Source organism: Crocodylus siamensis, chromosome 1 (genome assembly GCF_052110815.1).
Source record: "Crocodylus siamensis isolate JL-2025a chromosome 1, ASM5211081v1, whole genome shotgun sequence".
NCBI lineage: Eukaryota > Metazoa > Chordata > Crocodylia > Crocodylidae > Crocodylus > Crocodylus siamensis.
Genome location: NC_143395.1, coordinates 236,290,672 through 236,311,824, shown reverse-complemented (window position 1 = coordinate 236,311,824; position 21,153 = coordinate 236,290,672). Strand labels below are relative to the sequence as shown.

The window sequence follows — 21,153 nt, the reverse complement described above, 5'->3', positions numbered from 1 at the left end:
ATGCAAGTATTAAATTTACTCATGATTGGTAACTGCAGTAGTGTACATGTAGACATCTGACTAGGAGCAAATGTGCCCCAGGGCAGCAGGAGACGGAAGATTGCTCCCTGCCCCAGGAGCTGCCTGCTGCCAGGATGGGCTATGCAACCCTTGCCTGTGGTGACAGGGCTAGCTCTGCAGTCTCAGGGATGGTGGTAGGAGACAAAGATCTCCCATCCCTGCGATGGGGCTCAGGCTGGTAGATAAGGATCTCCCATCCCTGTGATCACTGTTGGGGCTGGGAGTTCCTTGCTGCTGGGGCAGAAGGACGTTGTCCCCACCCAGGCTTTGGTGGCAGAGCATTCCTGGCAACAGGCAGCTTCCAGGGGCAGGGGCAATGTCCCAGCCCCTGCCAGGAGGCAGCTGTCTCCTGGTCCCTGGGCTAGCACCCAGGGAGAGCCAAGAGCTCCCCCTGGCTGCTGCAAGAGCCAGTTGCATGGCCATAGGGAGAGGGAGCATTCTGCCTCTAGGAGCAGCAAATGTGCTTCTGCATCCCTGCTTGTGTAGAGAGTTGTCCAGGAGCATTTATTTTCGAGTAGCTTACTTGAGAGTAAACTGAATTTAGGACTGAAATACTTCTGCAAATGTTATTCTTCATCACAGCTATGCTGTGATTTGCGGACAAAATGCAGCCTACAGAATTTTCAAATGAGTCATTTTCACTTTCTGTAAAAATAGATATTTAGTTTCTAGTATGAAAATGAAAACATGTATACATGTCAGAGACCCATGCTCAGGCAATATAGTGAAACACACCCCACCCACTCCATACACCCTAAGATGGGTATGAAGTGCAAAGCTCTCTCAGGTCACCCCCTAGTGGGGTCCTCAAATATTTTAGATGTATCCTTACTGTGCAATATGAGTATTGATGTACTAAATAAGTGACAATACCATGCAAAGCTGGTGAACATTATCAGCAAGAGCTAGATGTTTCTAGAATCTTGAGAAGATTGAGATGTACCTGAGTATTTCTGTAAATAAATAACGTATCTTCTCTTCATCTAGTCTCATTCCTGGTCGGTAATTCAGCATTCGAGTTGCATTCTTCCAGTAACTGCAAAGAATGGGCACAACTAATCAACTGTTGATGTATTTTGTTATAAGAAAAAGCAAGAATAAGTCAACATTGTGCATTTATTTTTACTTTATTAATTCGTACATTAATTTGAGTTTTTAGTCTGGTAATCTGCCAGTTTGTTTGGTGTCTCAGAGCCTGGATATCTTGTTTTGGACACTAATTTTTTAATAATCTAAATTTTAGGTTTTTTTCTCTGTGGGATCAGCAATTAATAACCTTATAGTTAATATTTTTTATTAACCTTATTCCATCAATATTGTAACATTGAAGTGTCCTAATGTTAAGTAACAAGGATTAGTTATATAGTTAGGATATAAGAAGGATGTACTTTTTAAATCTGAAAGATTGAAAGGACATTTTCAGACTGTAGGAGGAACTAACATATGAAGGACTCCTGAATCCATGGGTAACAAATAGTACATGGTAATCTCAATAGAGCAATGTGGGAACATTGTGAACAAGTTTAGTAGAAAGTATAAATGCAATTGACAAAAGTTAGCTATTGCCATTTGCTACATCCTGTAGTATTGAGATATCATACCACAGCAAGTGTAAGTTTTGTAACTAACTTCTATATATAAGGTGGAAATGCAGCATTTTTTCAATATATCATTCTTTGCACTAATTCTATACATTATGCTTTTTTTTATCCTATTTGAAATGACTTTTTTCCCAAAATGCTTGTCTAAAAAAAAGTTTCTTTTGGGGGGAAATAATTGTATTAATCAAAGCATGTATTTTTTTAGCATGTTCATTCATTTATAATGCTCGTTAAAATCAGTTCTGTTTAATTATCATGACAGTCACACTCCAGGCAGTATTACCATTTTTTTCTTAATGACTAATGTGACTACACTGTCTTTTTGAAAAGCCTGTCTTAATTTTGCTAGCTCGGGAATATTTCCTACTGGAGAACAGGTGTAAACATCAGTGCACAAAAGATGAAAGGGTGATCTGATAGCTTCCGAAGTGGAAAATTCTGCAAGTACAGATTCTGCAAAGAATAATGGTGCTCTACATCGTAGGCAGATGAACAGAGAAAATTTTGGGTGACTCATAGGTGTTAACTGACAGAATGACAGGGAAACATTTTAAATGGCAAAACAATCTGTCATCCAGCCTGAAAACAATGCAAGCACATTAAATCAAAACTAAGGATGATAATTAGTCAATGCTGAACTTAAGAAACCTGTTCTTGAACTGTCTCTCCCTTAAGGCCGAAAGCTATGAAAAGTTGAGCTGCCTCTATTCCCAGTGACATCACTAGGAAGTAATGATGCTCAGTGGCAATTATCATCAGTTAAATCTCTTTCAGCAACATAACAAGACAGACTGTGGGCCAGTTTCTGATCTCTTAACTACAGTGAGTTACATCTTGCTTCAAAAGCGACCCCAGTGAACTCAGAGATGCTGTGTGGGGAACATGGATATTGTTCACCATAAGGGCATCAAAAGTGTGGTGTAGGTGATCTGTGCCAGATGCTTTTAAGTTCCTTATTAAAGTGTTTCTCTCTCTTTTTCTTCCTCTTTTCTTATTTACGGTCTGTTCCTAGACCGAGAACCCTGATCTTTATTGATTAGGTAGTGCAGATCCAAATACTTTTGATATATCCATTTATTGCCTTCCATTTATTTAAAATCTTCCTTTCAAAGAATTTTGGTTACGGGTTGATATTGCATTTGGCATTTAGTGTATTTACATGGAAGATGACATAGAGACAGAGATTTTGTAAACTTATTTTGCACCCCTTCTGCACATCCATGTAGAAATAAAAGTAATGATTTTCCCAAATGTTGGGTTCCAGATGAAATATAGTAGGGGTTATTAGATACTTATGGATATGAATGATAATTAAAATACATCTTTGCCAGCTAGTCAAGGTAAGGATTTTGAAATGTATTGTGCTCTGAATCACAGCAGACAACTATCTTAAATGTGTGGGAAGAAGACAAGCAAACTGAAAAAAGCGGCTTTTAGAGTTAGTAGCAATTTTCCCCTTTTTCCTTCCATTGAGTCTGTCTGAAAGTGGGTGTGTTTAACATACAGCCATTTCTCGTTAACATGTGTCTATTTATTTTAGCGTTGTTTTCTTCATCTCCCACTCTGACACAGCATGTTTCATCTATATTTGGTTTCTATTATATGAGACATTTAAAATGGCTCAGTGAAGAAATGGATTCTTGTCACTTAAATATTCACTCTCCTGATCCTTGGAAACTTTATCATTTTAACAATGTTTTACATTCTGGCCCCTGGAAGTTTGATTATAAAAACAGAGAGTGATATAATGTCAAGAATTTCAAGTACAGGTACAGTGTTGTCCCTGTAATAATCTGTGTTAATCATGTTTTAATTTATACATTTTTTCTACATACTTGTATTTACAATTTGAACCATTGTTATGCTTCTCCTTTGTTAGCATGATATGATTTTATTTTATATTTTTTTCCACTCACCAGATGTTTCCAACACTTTGCTTCCCACCACTGTCATCCCCTCCCTTACCACTGCAACAGTCACAACCACTGTAGCCTTAACAACCAGCACAGCCCCATCGGCAACAGCCATCAGCACCAGAGGTACAGTATACTTCTTTGTTATGGCCTGAGAAACACATTACAAATAGGATATTCTAGGTTTTAAAACTCTTTAAAGGGAATCGAAATGCTAAAGATAAAATCTGAACATTTTGACTCAGGATGTGCTTGTATGAAGTAAAAGTAATCCACATGACAGTAGTTAATGTGGTGAAAAAAGGGCTTACTAAAGTACTGATCATTCTTGTTCTAGTGATATGTATGTAAACTTTGGCAGGGTGCCTTACTTGTATACATTTGTCCTTTTTAATGTTTTAAATTTAATGTTAAAAATATAGTATTTTAAAATAAACATAGTTTATTAATTAATTTTGGTGTTAAGCAAGGTAAATATCTTAGGTTTGCAATTGCTGTAGAAGTAATCTCACTTGATATAAAATGGAGATCATGCTATTTCACTCTTGTTAATATTCTAATTTTGTCTTAATCTTCCTAAAACTGTATTTTAAGAAAATTGTCCTTGTACTGTTCTGTCCTCTCCGGGATAGCTCCAAGGCTGGTTTTGATTCATTTGGTCCCATATACTGTGGATACTCTATATGTATGTGTCATAATATGTGTCATATTTCACAAATTAATATCTTCTCTCACTAAAGAGCAGTTTTAGTGTGTTTTTAAAACAGAGGCAACCTCCAAGTCAAAAGTGGAAGGAGGCACTGATGACTAAAGGAGAAGGAAATACATTTAAATACTCCAAGGACATAACCCTATAATAAGCTATAAACCTCTCAGAAAAGCTAGGACAAAGTTTTAGTAACCTTTCCCTCTAGAAGCCTTGTCATGATAAATACATGAAGAACTGTCTGCCTTGGAAGAATAGGATATTTTCTCGAACGTGTCTGTTGTATAAAGTTTAGACCTGCCAGACAATAGTATCAGTAGTGATTTCATTAAGAGTAAATTCATATTTTAGTACTATGACCTTTGCATGAAATTAAACCAGCCTAAAATCTTAAAATATGGTTTTATTTATTAAACAGTGCTGGGTAGAGTGAAAATATGTCACTTTCTTAATGAGAAGAGATAGGAGAAAACACTGCAAGAATGCTTACCAACTGAAACAAAGGGAAATGTAAACAACAGCAGCAGCCAAGTGCCAGCTGATCATCTACTAGTTTGAAATGTGGAATGTTAGAAAGTGGAAGTTTCCTATAGAAGGAACATTCTGCAGCATGATAGTGATCAGCAACATGTTCAGTATAAAGAAATGTGTTTTAGGGAATGTGACTAATCATCCTATCTTTTTGAGGGCCAAGGCATTTTTATTTTTAAGGTTAGCTTATGATGTTTGGAAATTGCCTTGGGGTACCTGTACACATGCTCTGGGGTGGGGGTGGCGGTGTTTTAATTAGCGACTCTCCGGAGCCTGCAGCATCTTGTGTATTCAGTATTCAACAAGCTTTAGTTAAAGCACCTCGTCTGCCATTTTGAAATGTGGGAATGCTGAATAAAAGATGCTGCAGCATGCTGGAGTGTTCTGATTAGAACACTCCAGCAGACTCACGAATCTAATCAGAATGTATCGGGGCACGTGTAAAAGTATGCTTTATGCTCTTGTTGTTATTCTGAAGCTGTAATAACTGAGATACAGTTTAGAAATTGTATATTTACCATTGTTACATAGGCATACTGTTATCTTTTAAGATATTATACTGTAGAAGCTCACTCTCTCTCTGGCTTCTTGAAGTGCTAATTTTGATTGTTCAAGTGTATCATGTAATGGAATAGAGTCAGGAGAAAACATTCTTCTAAGCTTCAGTTCTAGTATATAATAGAGTATTAAATCTGATGTTAGAAGGGCAGGGAGAAACTAGCTGAAAATCTAAAGGTGAGAGGTAATTTGGATGAAAGTGATCACAAAATGATAGAGTTCATTATTCTTAGAAAATGTTGGAAGGAGAAAAGCAGAATAAGAACAGCGGTCTTCAGAAAAGCAAATTCAGGGGACTGGTAGAAAGGCTTTCTTGGAAGGCAGTTCTAAAGAGGAAAAAGAAGTACAGGAAAGCTGATGTTTACTGAGACAATAGCAAACTATCTTCATGTAGGGAAAAGATAGAAAGCTTAATAAGAGGCCAGTGTAGTTGCATCAGTATCTATCTCTTTGTGGGCTTGAGAAATTAAAAATAAATCATACACGATGTGGGAAAAAGAGTACAATGACTAACAATGAGTAAGAGTGTATAGAGATAGCAGAATCATGTAGGGATGTAATCAGAAAACTAAAATTCAAAATGAATTACAACCAGCAAGAAGTATAAAAGACACTAAGTTAAAGATTTGTAAATACATTAGAAATTTGAGGAAGAAAATATAGGTCCATTATTTAACTCATTTAAAAGATGAAACAAAGTCTGAAATGTTAGTTTCTTCCTTTAGTCTTTACAAAAAAGGTGACTGTGATCAAATGTTTAACACACGCAAAAAATTAATAGGCTTGGGATGCCAGAGAAAAGGGGAGAAAAAAAGCAGTATAAAAATATTTAGCTATGTTAAATGTATTGAAGTTGTCCGAAGAAACTCATCCTAGAGTATTTATGAAACTAATGAAAACCATCTCTGGACTATACACAGTTGTCTTTAAGAACTCAGAGGACTGGTGATGTTCCTGAGGACTGGAGAAAGGCACTGGTTTTGCCTATCTTTAAAATAAACTGAAGGGAGAACCTAGAGATTTATAGACTAGTCAGTCCAACTTTAACACCTAGAGGAAAAGAAAGTGATAAAAATACAGCCAGCATGGATTTTTCCAGAACAAAGCTGGTCAAGCTAATCTAACTCTGCTTTTACAATGATGATTAATGTTTACAATGGTGGTTAATGCTTTTACAATGATGATGAATGATCACCTAGCTAACTTAGTGGAAAAAGTGTGAGCCATAGATACTTGACTTCAGTAGAACTTTAGACACTGCCCCACATAATATTCTCATAAGCAAATAGGGATTTATAGTCAAGATGAATTCCAAAGTTTGGTACATAGCTGGTTGAAAAATGGCACATACAGGAAACTATTAATAAGCATCCTTTAAAACTAAGAGGTCATTTCAGTGTGTTCTGGGTCCAGTTCTTTTCTATATTTCATTAATGAGTGTGACGATGGAGTAGGGAGGACATGTATAATATCTGTAGATAACATTAAGATGTGAGAGGTTGAAAGCATATTGGAATTCAGAATTATCTTAATAAATTAGAAATAGTCTAAAATCAACAAAATGAAAGTTTTGAAATATGTAAAAGGTTCTTATGAATTGGACAGTTATCAACTGTTCTCCATGTCTGCTAGAAGAAAGAAAGAATTAATTTACTTAGCAGCAAAGAAAAATGAGGTTAGATATTAAAAACTATAACTGTTTAGGTGCTGAAGCACTGAAACAAGCTGTCTAAAAAAGGTGGTATATTTGATATTACCTCAGTGCAGAGGAATAGTTAAGAAAACCTCTTGAGCCTCCTGCCTGCAGTATTCTGGTTTTAGCACATCTGAAACACTGGCGTGCCTACATGAGATACTTTACAGTGAAGTAGCATAGTTTACTGTGCAGTAACTATTTTCATCTATGGTCATCCAGCCACCAGGGGGTGGGAAATTAGCTTCTGGGGTCAGAGAGCACCTGCTGCCAGGGTGAGTTTCTCCATCAGAGCCCAGGTGACCCTGCACAGGCAGCAGGGAGCTCCAAGCTCCCTGTTCCAAGATCATGATCAAGGAGCAGAACCTGGGAGATCTTGATCTCCCTGACCGCAGTTTGCCATCCCAGTCAGGGAGCAGAGGGCAGGTCTGGGAGATCTTTATCTCCCAATGCCAGCTCTGTGGTCATGGTGCTCGGGTTGGAAGATCCTTATCTCCCAGCTCAATCTTCACAACTGCAGGTCTCGAGCTGGCAGATAAGAATCTCCCAGCACAGGCCCTGCTGTCATGGAGCTGGTGTTGAGCGATAAAGATCTCCCAGCACCAGCGCCACAGTTTCAGAGCTGGCACTGGGAGTTTACTGCAGGTGTTGGGTGGGAAGCCTGTTCCCTGCCCAGCTCTGTAATTACAGAGCTGAGGAGCTGAGTGGGGAACAAACTCCCCAGACAGAGCCACAGAAAGTGGGTGCATGCCCAGTATGGAGCACACCTCTAAAGGTTTGATGGATAAGTTCAAACAAGACTCTACAAATTACCAATACTTGCCTGAACCTCATCAAATCTACTGAATCTTTTGGACCTGTATTACCTTTTTGCAAGATTTTCTGTATTTCGTTATTTCAAGCCATGCAAGCGACACCATGTAACTCCGCTTTTCCATGGCATTTCTGTTTCTTAACCCAGTAAGAATCCAAATACATTGGGGCATAAAATTCATAGGTCATTGAAGTAGTGTTGAATCTAGAAATATGTCCAAGTGGCAGCCCGTGAACTGTTAGTGGCCTCTGAAGGGCCAGCATGTGGCCTGCTGGCACCCTGACAGAGCCCCCTGACACATGTAATGGCCACAGCAGGAAGTGGTCACTACATGTCACTTGCACAGTCCACACAATGAGGAGAATCCCAGGAGGCCCCCCACGGTGTAGCCTCTGTTATGTGCAGCACACTAGTGCCATGTGTGTCCCCAGTCATACTGAAATTGGAAAGCCCTGTCATACCTCATGGATTCTTTAATAATTAAAAAAAAGACAAACAATTGACATCAAAGTGTTGTGATTTCAGGTTGTCTTTATTTACCTACAGAACAGAAAGCAATATGAAAATAAGATTACTAAATCTATTTGGATCAACATTATATTTAATATAATCCCTGCCTAAGTATATTGCATTCACTTAGACGTGCATATCCATATATATTTGCCTTGATGCTGAATCCTTTATGAGTTAATGAGGTTTTCTTGCTTATGCATTACACATAAGTTGGAAGAGCAAATCTGATGTTGGGAAAGAGAAATCTTCATTATAAATTTGCCCAGGAAGTCTTAAAGCCTATCAACTATGTTCAGGTATAAATTACATAATGGCCACATCTACACATGCACTTAACTGCAGAGTAAACTAATGAGCTGTGGAGTAAAGCGTCATTGTGTACACGTGCAGTGTTCATAGGTTGCAATAGATTAAGCAACACTGCAGTAAGATAGTATTGCTGGGGACAGTACTATCTTATACTGGGATAATTTACTGTGCTTAACCATGCATGTAGATGATAACCACAGGTGTAAATTGCACCTGGTCAGCCCAGCCAGCTGGGGGCCAGACTCCAGCCAGCTACTTACTTCACAACTCCACACTTTCAGCACCCTAGCAAGCCTCTTTGCCACTCGATGCTGCCACCTGGAGTCTGACCCTGACCCCCCATACCTCCTGCCAGTCCAGGTCTGCTCCACCCCAGCTCAAATTGCAGCTGTCCCAGGTTCACATGTAGATACTGCATCTGGGAGTAGCTTACTCTGGTTCAAATTGCTCCAAAGTTTTTTGCTTCACATTAATTACATGTGTAGATGCACCCAATGCGACCCAAATATTCAATATAAAGAAATATAGACCGGTGTTTTTCAAACATTTTAGAGCATTGGCCCCATGTCAGCTTTCAAAATGTCTCCTAGGCCATCATATACTCTTATCATCTAAGTTTTAAGTGAAAAAATTACCTAGCCATGAGCAACCTGGTGGGATACGGATTTCACAGATGAGACTGTGATTTCATGGATGAGACATGGTCCATGAACTAAATTTGGAAACCACAGACCTGGAGAACTGAAAGAGAGAAATACACAGTGTGTGCATAGTGTGTGTTTAGAAATTAAATTCATATTATTTATAAGGACAAAACCCTGAGGCAGTTGCAGTCCAGGCAGATGTATGAAGAATCCCATATATGTGAAAAGAACTGGAATAGCAGGGACTTTATCAACTATTTACAGTTATGGGGGAAAGTGTGGCCAGAGGAATGAAGAGAGATAGAGATCTTGACCTTCCTGCATTCTGGCATTCTTCACTGTTATAGCCTAAGCTGCAAAGATTAAACCAATAAGCAAATGAACAGACATTCACTTATGATTCAGGAAACACAGCCACATGCCTGAAGTGGCTCAAGTAAGAACCTGGGGGAGGGGTTGGCCCTTGAGCATGGCACCCTGGCATGTAGCCAGCATAGGCTGTGTGTTTGCTTCTTCTTCCTGCTGCCCCCAAGGCCTCTGGGATTTGCAGTCCTTACTTACAGCAGCAGAACTCTGCAAGGTTGCTCATCACTTCCTCTTCCTTCTTCCAGGTGCCTCTGGGATTTGTAGTCCACAGTCATAGCCAATACTAAGTAAGCAGGGCAGGGCAGGGCAGGACAGCTTTGTAGTCAGGGGAAGGGCAGTTTAACCCTCTACCCTGGTCCCATACCCCAGCAGGGGTTTGCCTGGGGAGGCAAGTGAGCCAGTCTTCACTGTTGCAGCACGGCCCAGTCCAGCCCAGGGCTGCAAAATGTTGGGATGCTGGGGGACTGTGATTTAACTTGAATCAGGAAGGGGTCTGGAACAGAAGTTTCATAAACCAGTTTGACCTAAATCAGTTAAGTCTGATACTACATTCAACCAGGTTTATTATCTTAAACCAGTTTCAGCCATTTTGAAACTGGTTTATGTGCACTGAACATCTATTCTGTTACAGGTTTAAACCAGTTTCTGATTACTTAAACTGGTTTACATGCAGCTTCTGTCCATAAGCTTAATGACTGCTGGATGGCATTAGAAGCCAACACAAGTAAGAGCACCACAGAGTTATTTGTTGTGGGGAGGAAATCTGTTTCTCAATGGTTTCATAAATGGATGCACATAAAATCAGCCTATGGTTGGTTGTGTATTTCACCAATAATTGCCCTCCCCCTCCCCTCCCCCCTGCTCCCAGCACACATACTTTTAATATTCTCTTTTTGCTGTAGCTAAATATTTTTCTGACCTGGCAAGGCAAAATAAATAGATCTTGAGAACCTTTGTAAATTTGGTTTAAAATGTTAAAGATTTGAAAAGAAATAAATAAACAAAAGAAAAAAACAGGGGAAAATTAATATTCTGTGAACATCCAGACAGTGAAAGAGAGAAATCTGTTATTTAATATATTCAATTTTACTGCTTCTATCTGGGTGATTCAGTCTCGACTGACTCACTTGTGAAATGATCCTGCCACAATGTTCAAAGCTTTATATAGCAATGCCTAAAAACATCTCCAAAAGTCATTGCACATAACACAGGATACTGTGCTTCTCTTAGGCAGCTGCACTAGGAAGTTCCAGAGTTTGTTTAATATTCAAGGTGCCTAAAAAGTCAATGAACATTTTTAAAATTTCACTGCACCTCCATGCCTTGCTGCAATTCACTTATTTTGTTTTTCGGCTCTGGTATAAAGAGGAAGGCTGCTTAAATGAGATCTGTTGAACTAAATTTAAAAATGGTTTACAGTAGATTAAGGAAGTTATTGAGGGTTTGATCATTTTGGTTTAGTTTAAATTAAATGTGAATATTTTTATTTTATCATAGAAAAATTCAACAATCAGAGCTGGAAAATTATATTACTTTCATTTTCTTTTCCCCCCCTTCTTTTTTATCTTGCTGTTTGTATGAGAATGAAAATTGACTAGAGCACCTGTTTCATTAAAGCAAGTTAAACTGTAAGAATTACCTGGGCAGTGCTTCCATTTCCCAGCTCTTTTGATATCAGAATAATATTCAGTATTACCAGTTCTTCGCTTGTGCCTTCATTTTTCTTCCTCATGATCTGATTAATGTACCTCAGCACTTTGAGATATCGACTGAGAAATAAACCACAAAGCAATGAGAGTCATAGCACATACAAGAAGAAAGGAGACTAGCATTGTTAAACAGTGCCTGAGATAAGGAAAGGCTTATATCTGAAAGATAGCTTCTGTATGTTTGCTCACACCCACTGCTAATAATAAATAGAGCAATCATTGTCTCATGTTAAAAGAGGTTTTGTTGTACAACTTACAATGCAACTAGTTATTTTATATACTACTTTATAAGTAACTTGGGGTGGAGGAAGGGACTGGCAGATCCAGGGTAGGGGTTAGAGAGTTGGGAGGAGGGAGAGGAGCTTCCTGTCTGGGGGAGGGGGGTTGCTGAAAATAGCCCCTTAAAAATGAGCAGGTCATTTTTCAGGTGATTTAAGTCTTGTGAATGTCTGCATGATTGGGCATTTAGATCCACCTAACCTTGATTAGGTCAATCTAATTGTAATGCTTGTTTGTATCCAAAGTCTCCATCTGACATATCTAGATTCTCAATGCATCCTTCCAACAAAGTAAAAGACCCTGGGGTAAAAATGAGGCAATATTAAAATATCGTTATTATTATTATTATTATAAGTTATGAATCCATGGTTGTAGTCTCATAGTAAAGATGTTATACACATTATTTAGGGAAAAAAGGTCACAGCTTGAAGATCTATCCATATCCTTGGTCTAGGATGAATATGCCTAGGTCTCCTGGAAAATGGCAAGGTTGGTAAATCACTAAGTGCTTATTAAAATTGGAAAAAAATATGTTAGAACAACATAAAAATTGTAATTGTCTTATCTTTTTGTGTGAACACAGATAGTAATTAGCTTTTTAATATTACAGCCACAGATATAAAGTAGTTAACGTATCTGTAAAATCAAACTTTTATATAGCAAAACACAATATTAGCAGCAAGCTCAATCCAGAAAAGGCCCAATATATATAGAACGTTAGGGAACTGAGATCCAAGGCTAAAATAAAAGACTAAGCCGCCCTTCTAGCAGCAGTAGGAGACATCAAACTCTTATACAGAAGTTCCTAAATAATTGTACCTTAACATAAAAAAGAAGTAGAATTATTTGCAGCTTTGTCTCTTTTTCCACAGATACCTGACTGTTTTCCCTGACTCCTCAAAGATGGTTACAGTACTCTTCTGTTTCTCTCAGCAGAAGAGTTACCTTGCATCTGTTGCCTATTCTAGAGATACAGGGGAGGGAAAGACTAAAAATCCCAGATCGTCCTTCTCCTCTTGTATTGAGACAAAGCAATAGATCTATAATGAATGTGCTAAAATCTATACTGCATCTCAAGGGAATTTTCTCATCTAATCATATCTGCACATCCTTATTTGTCTTTGCCTTCAGTGGCTCCACAGGTTTTCAGTAAAAGTTTCAGATTACCAAATACCTCTAGAAGTTTTCCAAATGATTATGAGTCCTTAGGGCCCATCTAAGGGAAATAGATTATTCATTCCTCAGAAACATTTAATTAGGGTGTCATCCCAGAAGTAACTCTTAGTAATAGAATTAACTTTTCAAGTTCTCCAAGCTGACACTGTTAAGACCAGCAGATAGAAAAGTAGCATCTTTCAAATTCAAAAAGATCTGAGAGAGGTAGTTAGTAGGGCTTTGCAAAGCTTTGGTCCCTGATTTGATTCGGCAGAGATTCAGCCTGATTCAGTGGTGAATCTCCAAATGGAATTGGGGGACCCTTTAATCTCTCTGAATCAAATCGGAACCCTCTGTATCAATTTGGAGAGATTCAGAGATTCAGACATAGACACAGCTTTAAATGTTTTTTCTACATACCCCTAGGTAGCAGGGGCTCATTGGTTCTGCGATTCTGGGGTGCATGGAGTGTCCCACAGAAGCATGGGGGGCTCCCTGGCATGCTTAATAGCAGACCCGAAAGTGGACCAGAAGCACTTCCGATCCACTTCTGGGTCCACCGGGCAGCACGCTGAGGGCCTCCCCTGCATCCCTGTGGCTCAGTGACCGGTGCCTCCTCGGTCTGGGGTGGGTGCACCTGGGGTCCCCTGCAGTCGATTGCTGAGCTGGGGGGCAAGAAGGGCCCACCAGTGCACTCCCCAGCAGACGTGGAAGTGAACTGGAAGTACTTCCGGTCCACTTCTGGTTTCGCCACTGACCACGTGGAGGCCGCCCCCCCGTGGGATGCTCCATGCACCCCAACATTGCAGTGATCATGAGCTGCACCTGCTACCTCAAGGTATGTAAAAACAACTTTTAAAGATGTCTCTGTGTTCGAATCACTGATTCTCTGAATTGGCCTCAAATCTTCAGATTTGGATTCGGCTGAATGGAATCGGGGACAGTGACCTGAATGAACTAATCAAATTACTGTCCCTGATTCAGGCCAAATCCGAATCTGAATCTGAATCGAATATGACCCACTTCTCACGTCCCTAGTAGTTAGCCGTTTTATTTTGAAGTCAGACAATAAGCAAAGGTGTGCCTTACAGACAGTTGAATCAGAGAAGCTTTTAAGAGCAACAGCTTACTTTGTTAAATGCTATGGATGGGACAGAAAGCAAGCTGTCAAATACTGATCTGAACACAAAAAACAGAAAAAGGGGAAGGTAGGAGAGGAAGGAAGGAGAAAGGGCAGTATTGAGAAAGGCAAAGGGGGTTGGTTGAAGGGAAGAGTGCAATTAAAATATAAGGACATATAAGGGTCATAAAAGTTGATCTGGGTAATGGGATAAGAATCCAGGGTCCCTGTATGGACCATGTCTAACACAATCAAGTCGGTGGATAATTTCTTGTTTTGTAGTTTCATGTTCATTTTTAAAACTCTGTTGTTTAAGCACACTGTTCTAAGGTTATCAATGGAATGTCCAGGGAGGTTAAAGTGTTCTACCACAATAATTTCTGTATTTCTGAACTAATGTCAGATTAGTGTCCATTCATTTTGTGATTCTGATGTGGAAAGCAGAGGAGCACTGTAAGAAGGTGATCATATATGACATTGGTAGAGGAGCAGATGAATGCACCTTGTTTGTTATAACCCATGTTATTTGGTCCAGTGATGATGTGGTCTGGGTTGATGAAGGGGTCTAGCATCTGGGTCTATTGCAAGGCTTGGTGCCTTGCTGAGAATAAGCGTTAGGTAGTCTGCTTGATGGAGAGACAAGGTTTGAGGTTGGGGTGCTAGATATAAGCCACAACAGGTTTGTCCCCCATGGCTACCTTGAGATGGTCATCATTGTACAAGTGGGGTTAGAGTTCGTTAATGATGTGTCTAGGGTGTTCAAGCTGGGGGCCATAGATGGCAATCAGAGGGGTTCCGGTGTCCATGTTTCAGGGTTGACATTGTAGGAGGTTGGAGCAGGGTCTGAATCTGGTTCTGGTAATATCTGTAGCTATGATTTTGGGATTGCACTGTAATCATTAATCTATGATTGTGGTTAATGTTTAACCACAAATGAAGGTGCATTCTATACATCAAAGGGCTTACCTTTGAAACGAAGACAATACAAGTGGAACATAGATTACAACATAAGGTTACTGACAACATGAGGGAATGGAAAAATAATATTACCATCAATCAGGAAAGCAGTTTGCTCGTCTTGAAGAAACACTTCAGCAAGAGCAAACCAATCCAGCTGTCTGCATCAAATAATAAATTATTTCTAGGATAAAGTCTGCAACACCTCTATGCCAAGGACTGATTACTCAAAGGCAAGCCTTCATTTGGAAAGAGTCATTAACTCTTTGATAGCATCTATTAAATAATCTGCAACAAAAGATGAATGGAATGTGCAAATATGAGGGGATTTTGCACATACATTTAAGAAAATGAAGCATACGTTTTAAGACCTGATTTTCTGCCAGAAGGGTTATCATTGGCCAAAACTTCAGCACTCTTAGGTAACTATCACAAAATACTTGACGTTGATGACCTAGTAAATATTCCATTGAATCCTCACATAGCTGGGTTCCTGAAAGGTATCTGCAATTTAAATCCTCAGGAAATTCAAAGATTCCTAACCTAAGCTGTGACCTAATCAATTTTAAAGTGCATAACAGTTACTAGGAGAGTTTCTGAAATGAAAGTCAATCAAAAAGACAATGCTCCATTTTCAACAAACAAATTATCGTTCTTTGAAAATTACCTTCACAGAATTTATCACAAGAGTTGACCTCACCTACCACAGGTTGCAGAACAACATATTACATTTCTTTCTGGCTAGATGTCAAGTGCGATTGGTAAAGAAGCATAGCATGTACATAGATCATTTAAGGTATGAATGGAAAGAGCTTGTATCATCAGTGTCTTTTCAGTTTTAATACTGAAGTCACCAGTTGCTGATAACTGCAGTCACTGAAGAGTGTAAAGGGCAGTACTATCATCTGTAATGATCATTTTCATCCAACCTGACATGTCAAAATGTTTCCTACCTGTTATTCATGTATAGAGATTTCTAATAGTAAAGAATAAATGAGACATGCAATATTTCACATTCACTTCATAATTGAGATGGTATTGTGATGCTCTTTTTCATTTTAGTTAGTACCTAATACATAGATATAAATCCGCAACCTATGTTTTACAGTACTATTCATAGACTAAAACCTGTGATTTTATTAGGGATCATTAGGTCAGCCAGTCTAACTTCCTATGCCACTGAGGCCATGGACTTTCACTCAAGTGTTAAGTGTCAGTAACTTGTGCTGGACTAAAACATGCCTTCCTGAAATATATCCAATCTTGACCTGAAGACTTAATGAGACAGAGAATCCACTACTTTCCTTGGCAGTTTGATCCAATGTTCAATTATCTCCTGTGTTAAAAATCTGTTTCTTGCTTCTCATTTTAATTGGTCTATTTTTAACTCTTATGCATTGTTTTTCACTATACCTTTTTCCACTATGCTATTTGGCAATTGGTATTTTCTTTTCTTTATAGCCTGTGTGAGTAAAGGCATGATAATCTGTCTAAAAAATTATCAGTTGTATTTCATTTAATGGGAATTAACCCATGAGTTTTGGAATCTTAATAAGATCATCTTATGTTTCTGGTTTGGATTTATTTCTTTTATCTTGTATCTATTTACTATGTCTACTGGAAAATAGGAGGATATGGCAGCAGGTGGAACTCTCTCCACATTCTTGTTGGTTGTACTCTAATCCTTTAAAGCTGGGGTCACTTTTTTTTTTCCTCAGGAAAGACCACTTAATGGTTGGGGCATTCCACCAAGGGCCACATAACAGAATGAATCTGTAATGTAATACCTCTTTGTTCAATAAAGGCAACATGAGATGGCTTTTATATATATATATATATATATATATATATATATAAAGTTACAAAAAGGAGAATCTAGCATCATTGCTTGAACCCAAGTGAGATTTATGCAGTTCGAGTTTCTTGAATGTAATTGAGTATCTCCCAAAATATGTGGCACATGGTAATCCAAAGGGGGAGCTCTCATTACCTGAGAGCTTATTCGCTAAGCTTGTCACAAAGTCCCTCAGTTATCCTTAACAGCGGATCCACAGGGCTGCTACTAAAGTTTGTCAGTCAGTTACTGCCACGCTGTCAATGACTGCAGTCTTGCTGATCAGCTGATTCTGTTGAGAAAAGCTACTATTAAAAAGTATCTTTGAGAGCCATAAATCACATACAGACATTTCATATCCATTTTTGAATCCTCCTTTAAAACATCTGCTACTTGCAGGGACCTGATAGTAGTCTAGATAGATCCTGATTGTCTGGCTTAGTGTGGCATCTCTCATGTTCTTATCAAGCCTGGTTTGAATGTGAGCTTTTAAGGGGAACAACAGGTATTACGCATTGTTGCTTTACTTAATACATCAAATTGTGTGGTTTACATATTTCTTTTTTTTTTTTTTGTTCTGGAAATATTTTTGTGAACTTTTAGATAGCACCTTGTAAAACCTGTAAATTACTTCTAAATTTATTATATATCTCAGATTTTTGGCATGTTCTTTCCTATTTCAAACTTTTTACATCCTGATGAAATCCATTATTATTCGAAAAGATAAACCATATAATTTAGGATCATTATAGTTAAGAAAGGTGGCAACTAAGGTAATCACATGTTTACATTGTTATGTGAAATGTTAATGTCTGAAAATGTACAGACAGGAGGAAGGAAAATGGAGGAAACAACAGAAGAAAAGAGAAAAGATTTACAGACTTCATATTTAATAGTAAGACCTTTAATAAAAAATGTGCATGTCTTTTTCACTAACCAGTGAGCTAAAGTCATCAGCTGTGCCTTTGAAGCCGAAAACATTACTGTGTCTGCCCTCGCTTTTTCTGACACTCCACTTGAAACACAGTTAATAACTTCCAATGTGAGCTTCGTGAAACACTAAATTGATGCTAATTATGCCAAGTTTTTTGATAAAGGTGACCTTGGTAAAACTTGAAACCACAAAACCCCCCCAGAACAGTAAAATAAAAGGAAAATCCGCTAAGACTGACTTTGAGGATGGGTCTAAGCTGTCATATTAATAATCACATGTGAAATTAAAACAAGCACCTTTCTTATATTATCTTAAATCTAAAACGTATCAATTGATCCCTAACTGCATTTGATGGCACACCTGATTTTAAGTGATTGTAAGAGATTTTTACAGAAATTAAAGCATGGTTTTCTTCAGACTCTCAAAACCATATTCAAATGTAAAGTGTGCCAGCAAACAGGTCTAAAAATCTCTTCATTTAATTTAAAACAATTTTAAAAAGCAGAGAGACTAATGCAATAGGTTTGGTAGTTTTAAGCTCTAAAACAAATATCTTTGAAGGCTAATATTATGCTGCAATATGCCTGTCATATCTAAAAAACCAGATCCAACAACATGAAAGGGGGGAAAAGGCAATAAACTTAATCCTCATGTTTAAAAAGATTATTTAATACAGGAAGCTTAAAATATGTCCTCTATCAGCATTTAGAAGAAAGACATAGAAGCATAAAGGGAAATCTAGCTTGAAGTGTACAGTATCATGGAAGGTTATAGCTAATCACAACCCAATTCTTATATATATATTTTTTTCATCTGAAAAAAACTACCAACTCATCTTCTCTCAGAAATATAGGTGGAAAAACCTTATTCAATAACACTTGACTCACTGTTTGGCTGAGCATAAAAGGCCGAACAGGAAAGCATAAATGGAAGAGAGTGAAAAAATGAAATTCAGAACTGACACAAGGAAGTTCTTTTCACTCAAAGAGAAATACAATTTTTCAATAGCCTATTGAGCCAAGTTTGGAATTGAAGGCACTGGGGTCATTAAAGAAGAAGTGAGATACTATTCTGGAGGAACTGTGTTAACCAAGATGACTTGCAATGGGCTCAGTGGCCTTTTCCTTTTTCCTAAATTTATGTTCTTTTTGAAAAACTTTGATTACAAGTCATCCTGCTGTGATTTAGATAGTATGAATTCAAAAAGAATGAATCAAATCCTTTCAATCAAGGATGCTCAGGTTTCTTTCCAGTCTGAATTCTTGCAAGTCTGTAATAGAAAACTACCTGTCGAGTAAAAAACCATATCAAGAGTTACAATTTACCTTAATATATGATTTCTCTTCCTGGCCGAAAGGGTAAGGTACCTGGACAACAAAGGCTGGAATATAAGTCTCTGCAGGACAATGTCATGAACCATCAGAAAAACAGATTGACAAGATTTTTTTATGAAACCAGTTTATTTACTGATAAGACTTTGTTGCTGCTGTTGTTACTAATCTTCACAGGACACAGGTCAGGTCAAGCACCATGTTCAAAACTATAAAAATGAAGCATCTTCTGTTAATGAATTCAGAATACCCTGTCAGTGCTTGCCTTTTATTCTGAACCAGATGCAAAACATACAAATGGATTGTTACTGGATTGAATCATGCTCTTAGACACGGCTTCAGATTCTCTGACTAGGGCATTATCATCAAATCTGACTTCATAGATCTAGTACCAGACTGTTCAGTTGGATGAGGTGCTATTGTGCCGCTCTGCATTATGACCAATAAATAGGACCCTCATGTAATTTTGAAATTAATTATGTACTTTCTAGAGTCATATTAACTCTTAACTAAGTCTAGGAACAGACATTCAGGCATTTCATACCAGTGAAAATTTCTGAGAAATCTTTCTGGGAGACTTATACAGGTATACACGTGGTATAGGTCATAGCTATGTTGGTCTAAGGACAAAGGCAGACAAGTTTCTTTGGGTAAATCTGATATCTTTTATTAGACCAACTAAATAGTTGGAAAAAATGTTTTAGCAAGCTTTCAGGTTTAAACTCCCTGCATCAGGCTAAGGAAGTTTCTGCAGTTGGTGTGTGCTCTTCCTGGATGGAATGAATAGTAAAGAAGCCAGAGGCTGGGCTGCATGCAAAATAGGCAATAGGAAGATGTAAACTGAGGAGTCAGTGGGTGAGAGACAGGCAGGTGTGGGGGCATGAAGGGAGAGGGAAGGGGGATGGATGTAGCAGGTAAACAACAACTGTGCACTAGAATGAACACACGTGGGAAGTCTATTAAAGACAAGAATGCCCAATTACCTGTGGGGCACATATCTCAGAAAAAAAACACTCTCTCTTCAGTTTCTCAGTTCTTAGATTCATAGATTCATAGACATTAGGGCTGGAAGGGACCTCGCAAGGTCATTGGGTCCAGCTCTGTGCCCAAAGGGCAGGAAGTGAGCTAGGGTCAAAGGACCCCAACAAGATCAGGGTCCAAATGCTTCTTGAAAGTGTCCAGAGTAGGTGCCTCTCCACTATGTATCAGCTACATTCTTTCTCCTTTTCCCCGTTTCCCCCAGCCTGTCTCTCACCCATTGACTCCTCAATTTACATCTTCACTGACTGCCTATTTTGCATGCAGCCCAGCTTCTGGCTTCTTTACGATTCATTCCATCCAGAAAGAGCACACACCATCTGCAGATGCTTCCTCAGCCTGACAAAAGGTTTCTAAACCCGAAAGCTTGCTAAAACATTTTTTTCCAACTACTTAGTTGGTCTAATAAAAGATATCAGATTTACCCAAAGAACCTTGTCTTCCAGGTATGCATGCTGCAGCCACTTCCTCTGCCCTGATTTTGCATGCCTTCATCAGGCAAAGACTCTGGTCTGGGGAGTGGATGGGAGGCAATTTCCACTTCAAGTTCTCAGGAACCAAGGGGACTGAGCAGCACAGCAAAGCCTCCTTCCTGCTTCTCAGATTGGGATTCCTCATTGAGCAAGAGGGTAGGAGGTGTTGTCCAGCTACTCTGCTCCCCTCCCAGACCAGTATGAAGGGTGCTGGAATAGTGGGGTAATGCTTCCTGCACATTCACCTGACTGAGCAATCCCCAGTCTGAGGAAATGAGGGGAGTAGTGCACTACTTTACTCCCATCTCAGACCAAATCAGGAGGGGAGCATCCAGGTGTTCACTCTGTAAGAGAGTTTCTCACAAGAGAGATCTTCCAGGTTGCCATCCCCCGGAAGAGAAAGTGAAGGAATACTTGTGTGCTTGTAATTTTTACTGGAAGAAAAGAAATGTAACACCTGTACATGGTCTTTATGTTTTTAAGAGACCACTAATTTCCCTAAGACCGCTTTAATTTTGGTGCCTAGTCTAATAATGCCTAGTCTGTCTTTGATGTAACTTTTTCCAGTATTTCTGGAATCAGTAATGCTACCAAGAAAATGAATCTTTCATTACA

The 21,153-nt window shown here is 38.7% G+C and overlaps 1 protein-coding gene across 2 annotated transcripts in view; it reads left to right on the top strand.

Annotated features, from left to right (window-relative positions):
* The window catches only part of CADM2 (cell adhesion molecule 2), a 1,086,729-nt gene that overhangs the window by 1,000,277 nt on the left and 65,299 nt on the right, over window positions 1-21,153 (top strand). The window contains exon 8 of one of the 2 annotated variants that reach the window (XM_090059675.1): window positions 3,581-3,700. The exons of the other annotated variant lie outside the window; for it this stretch is intronic. Coding sequence (XP_089915801.1) covers window positions 3,581-3,700 — 120 coding nt within the window. The remainder of the gene's footprint in view (window positions 1-3,580; window positions 3,701-21,153) is intronic. 2 annotated transcript variants of the gene reach the window in all.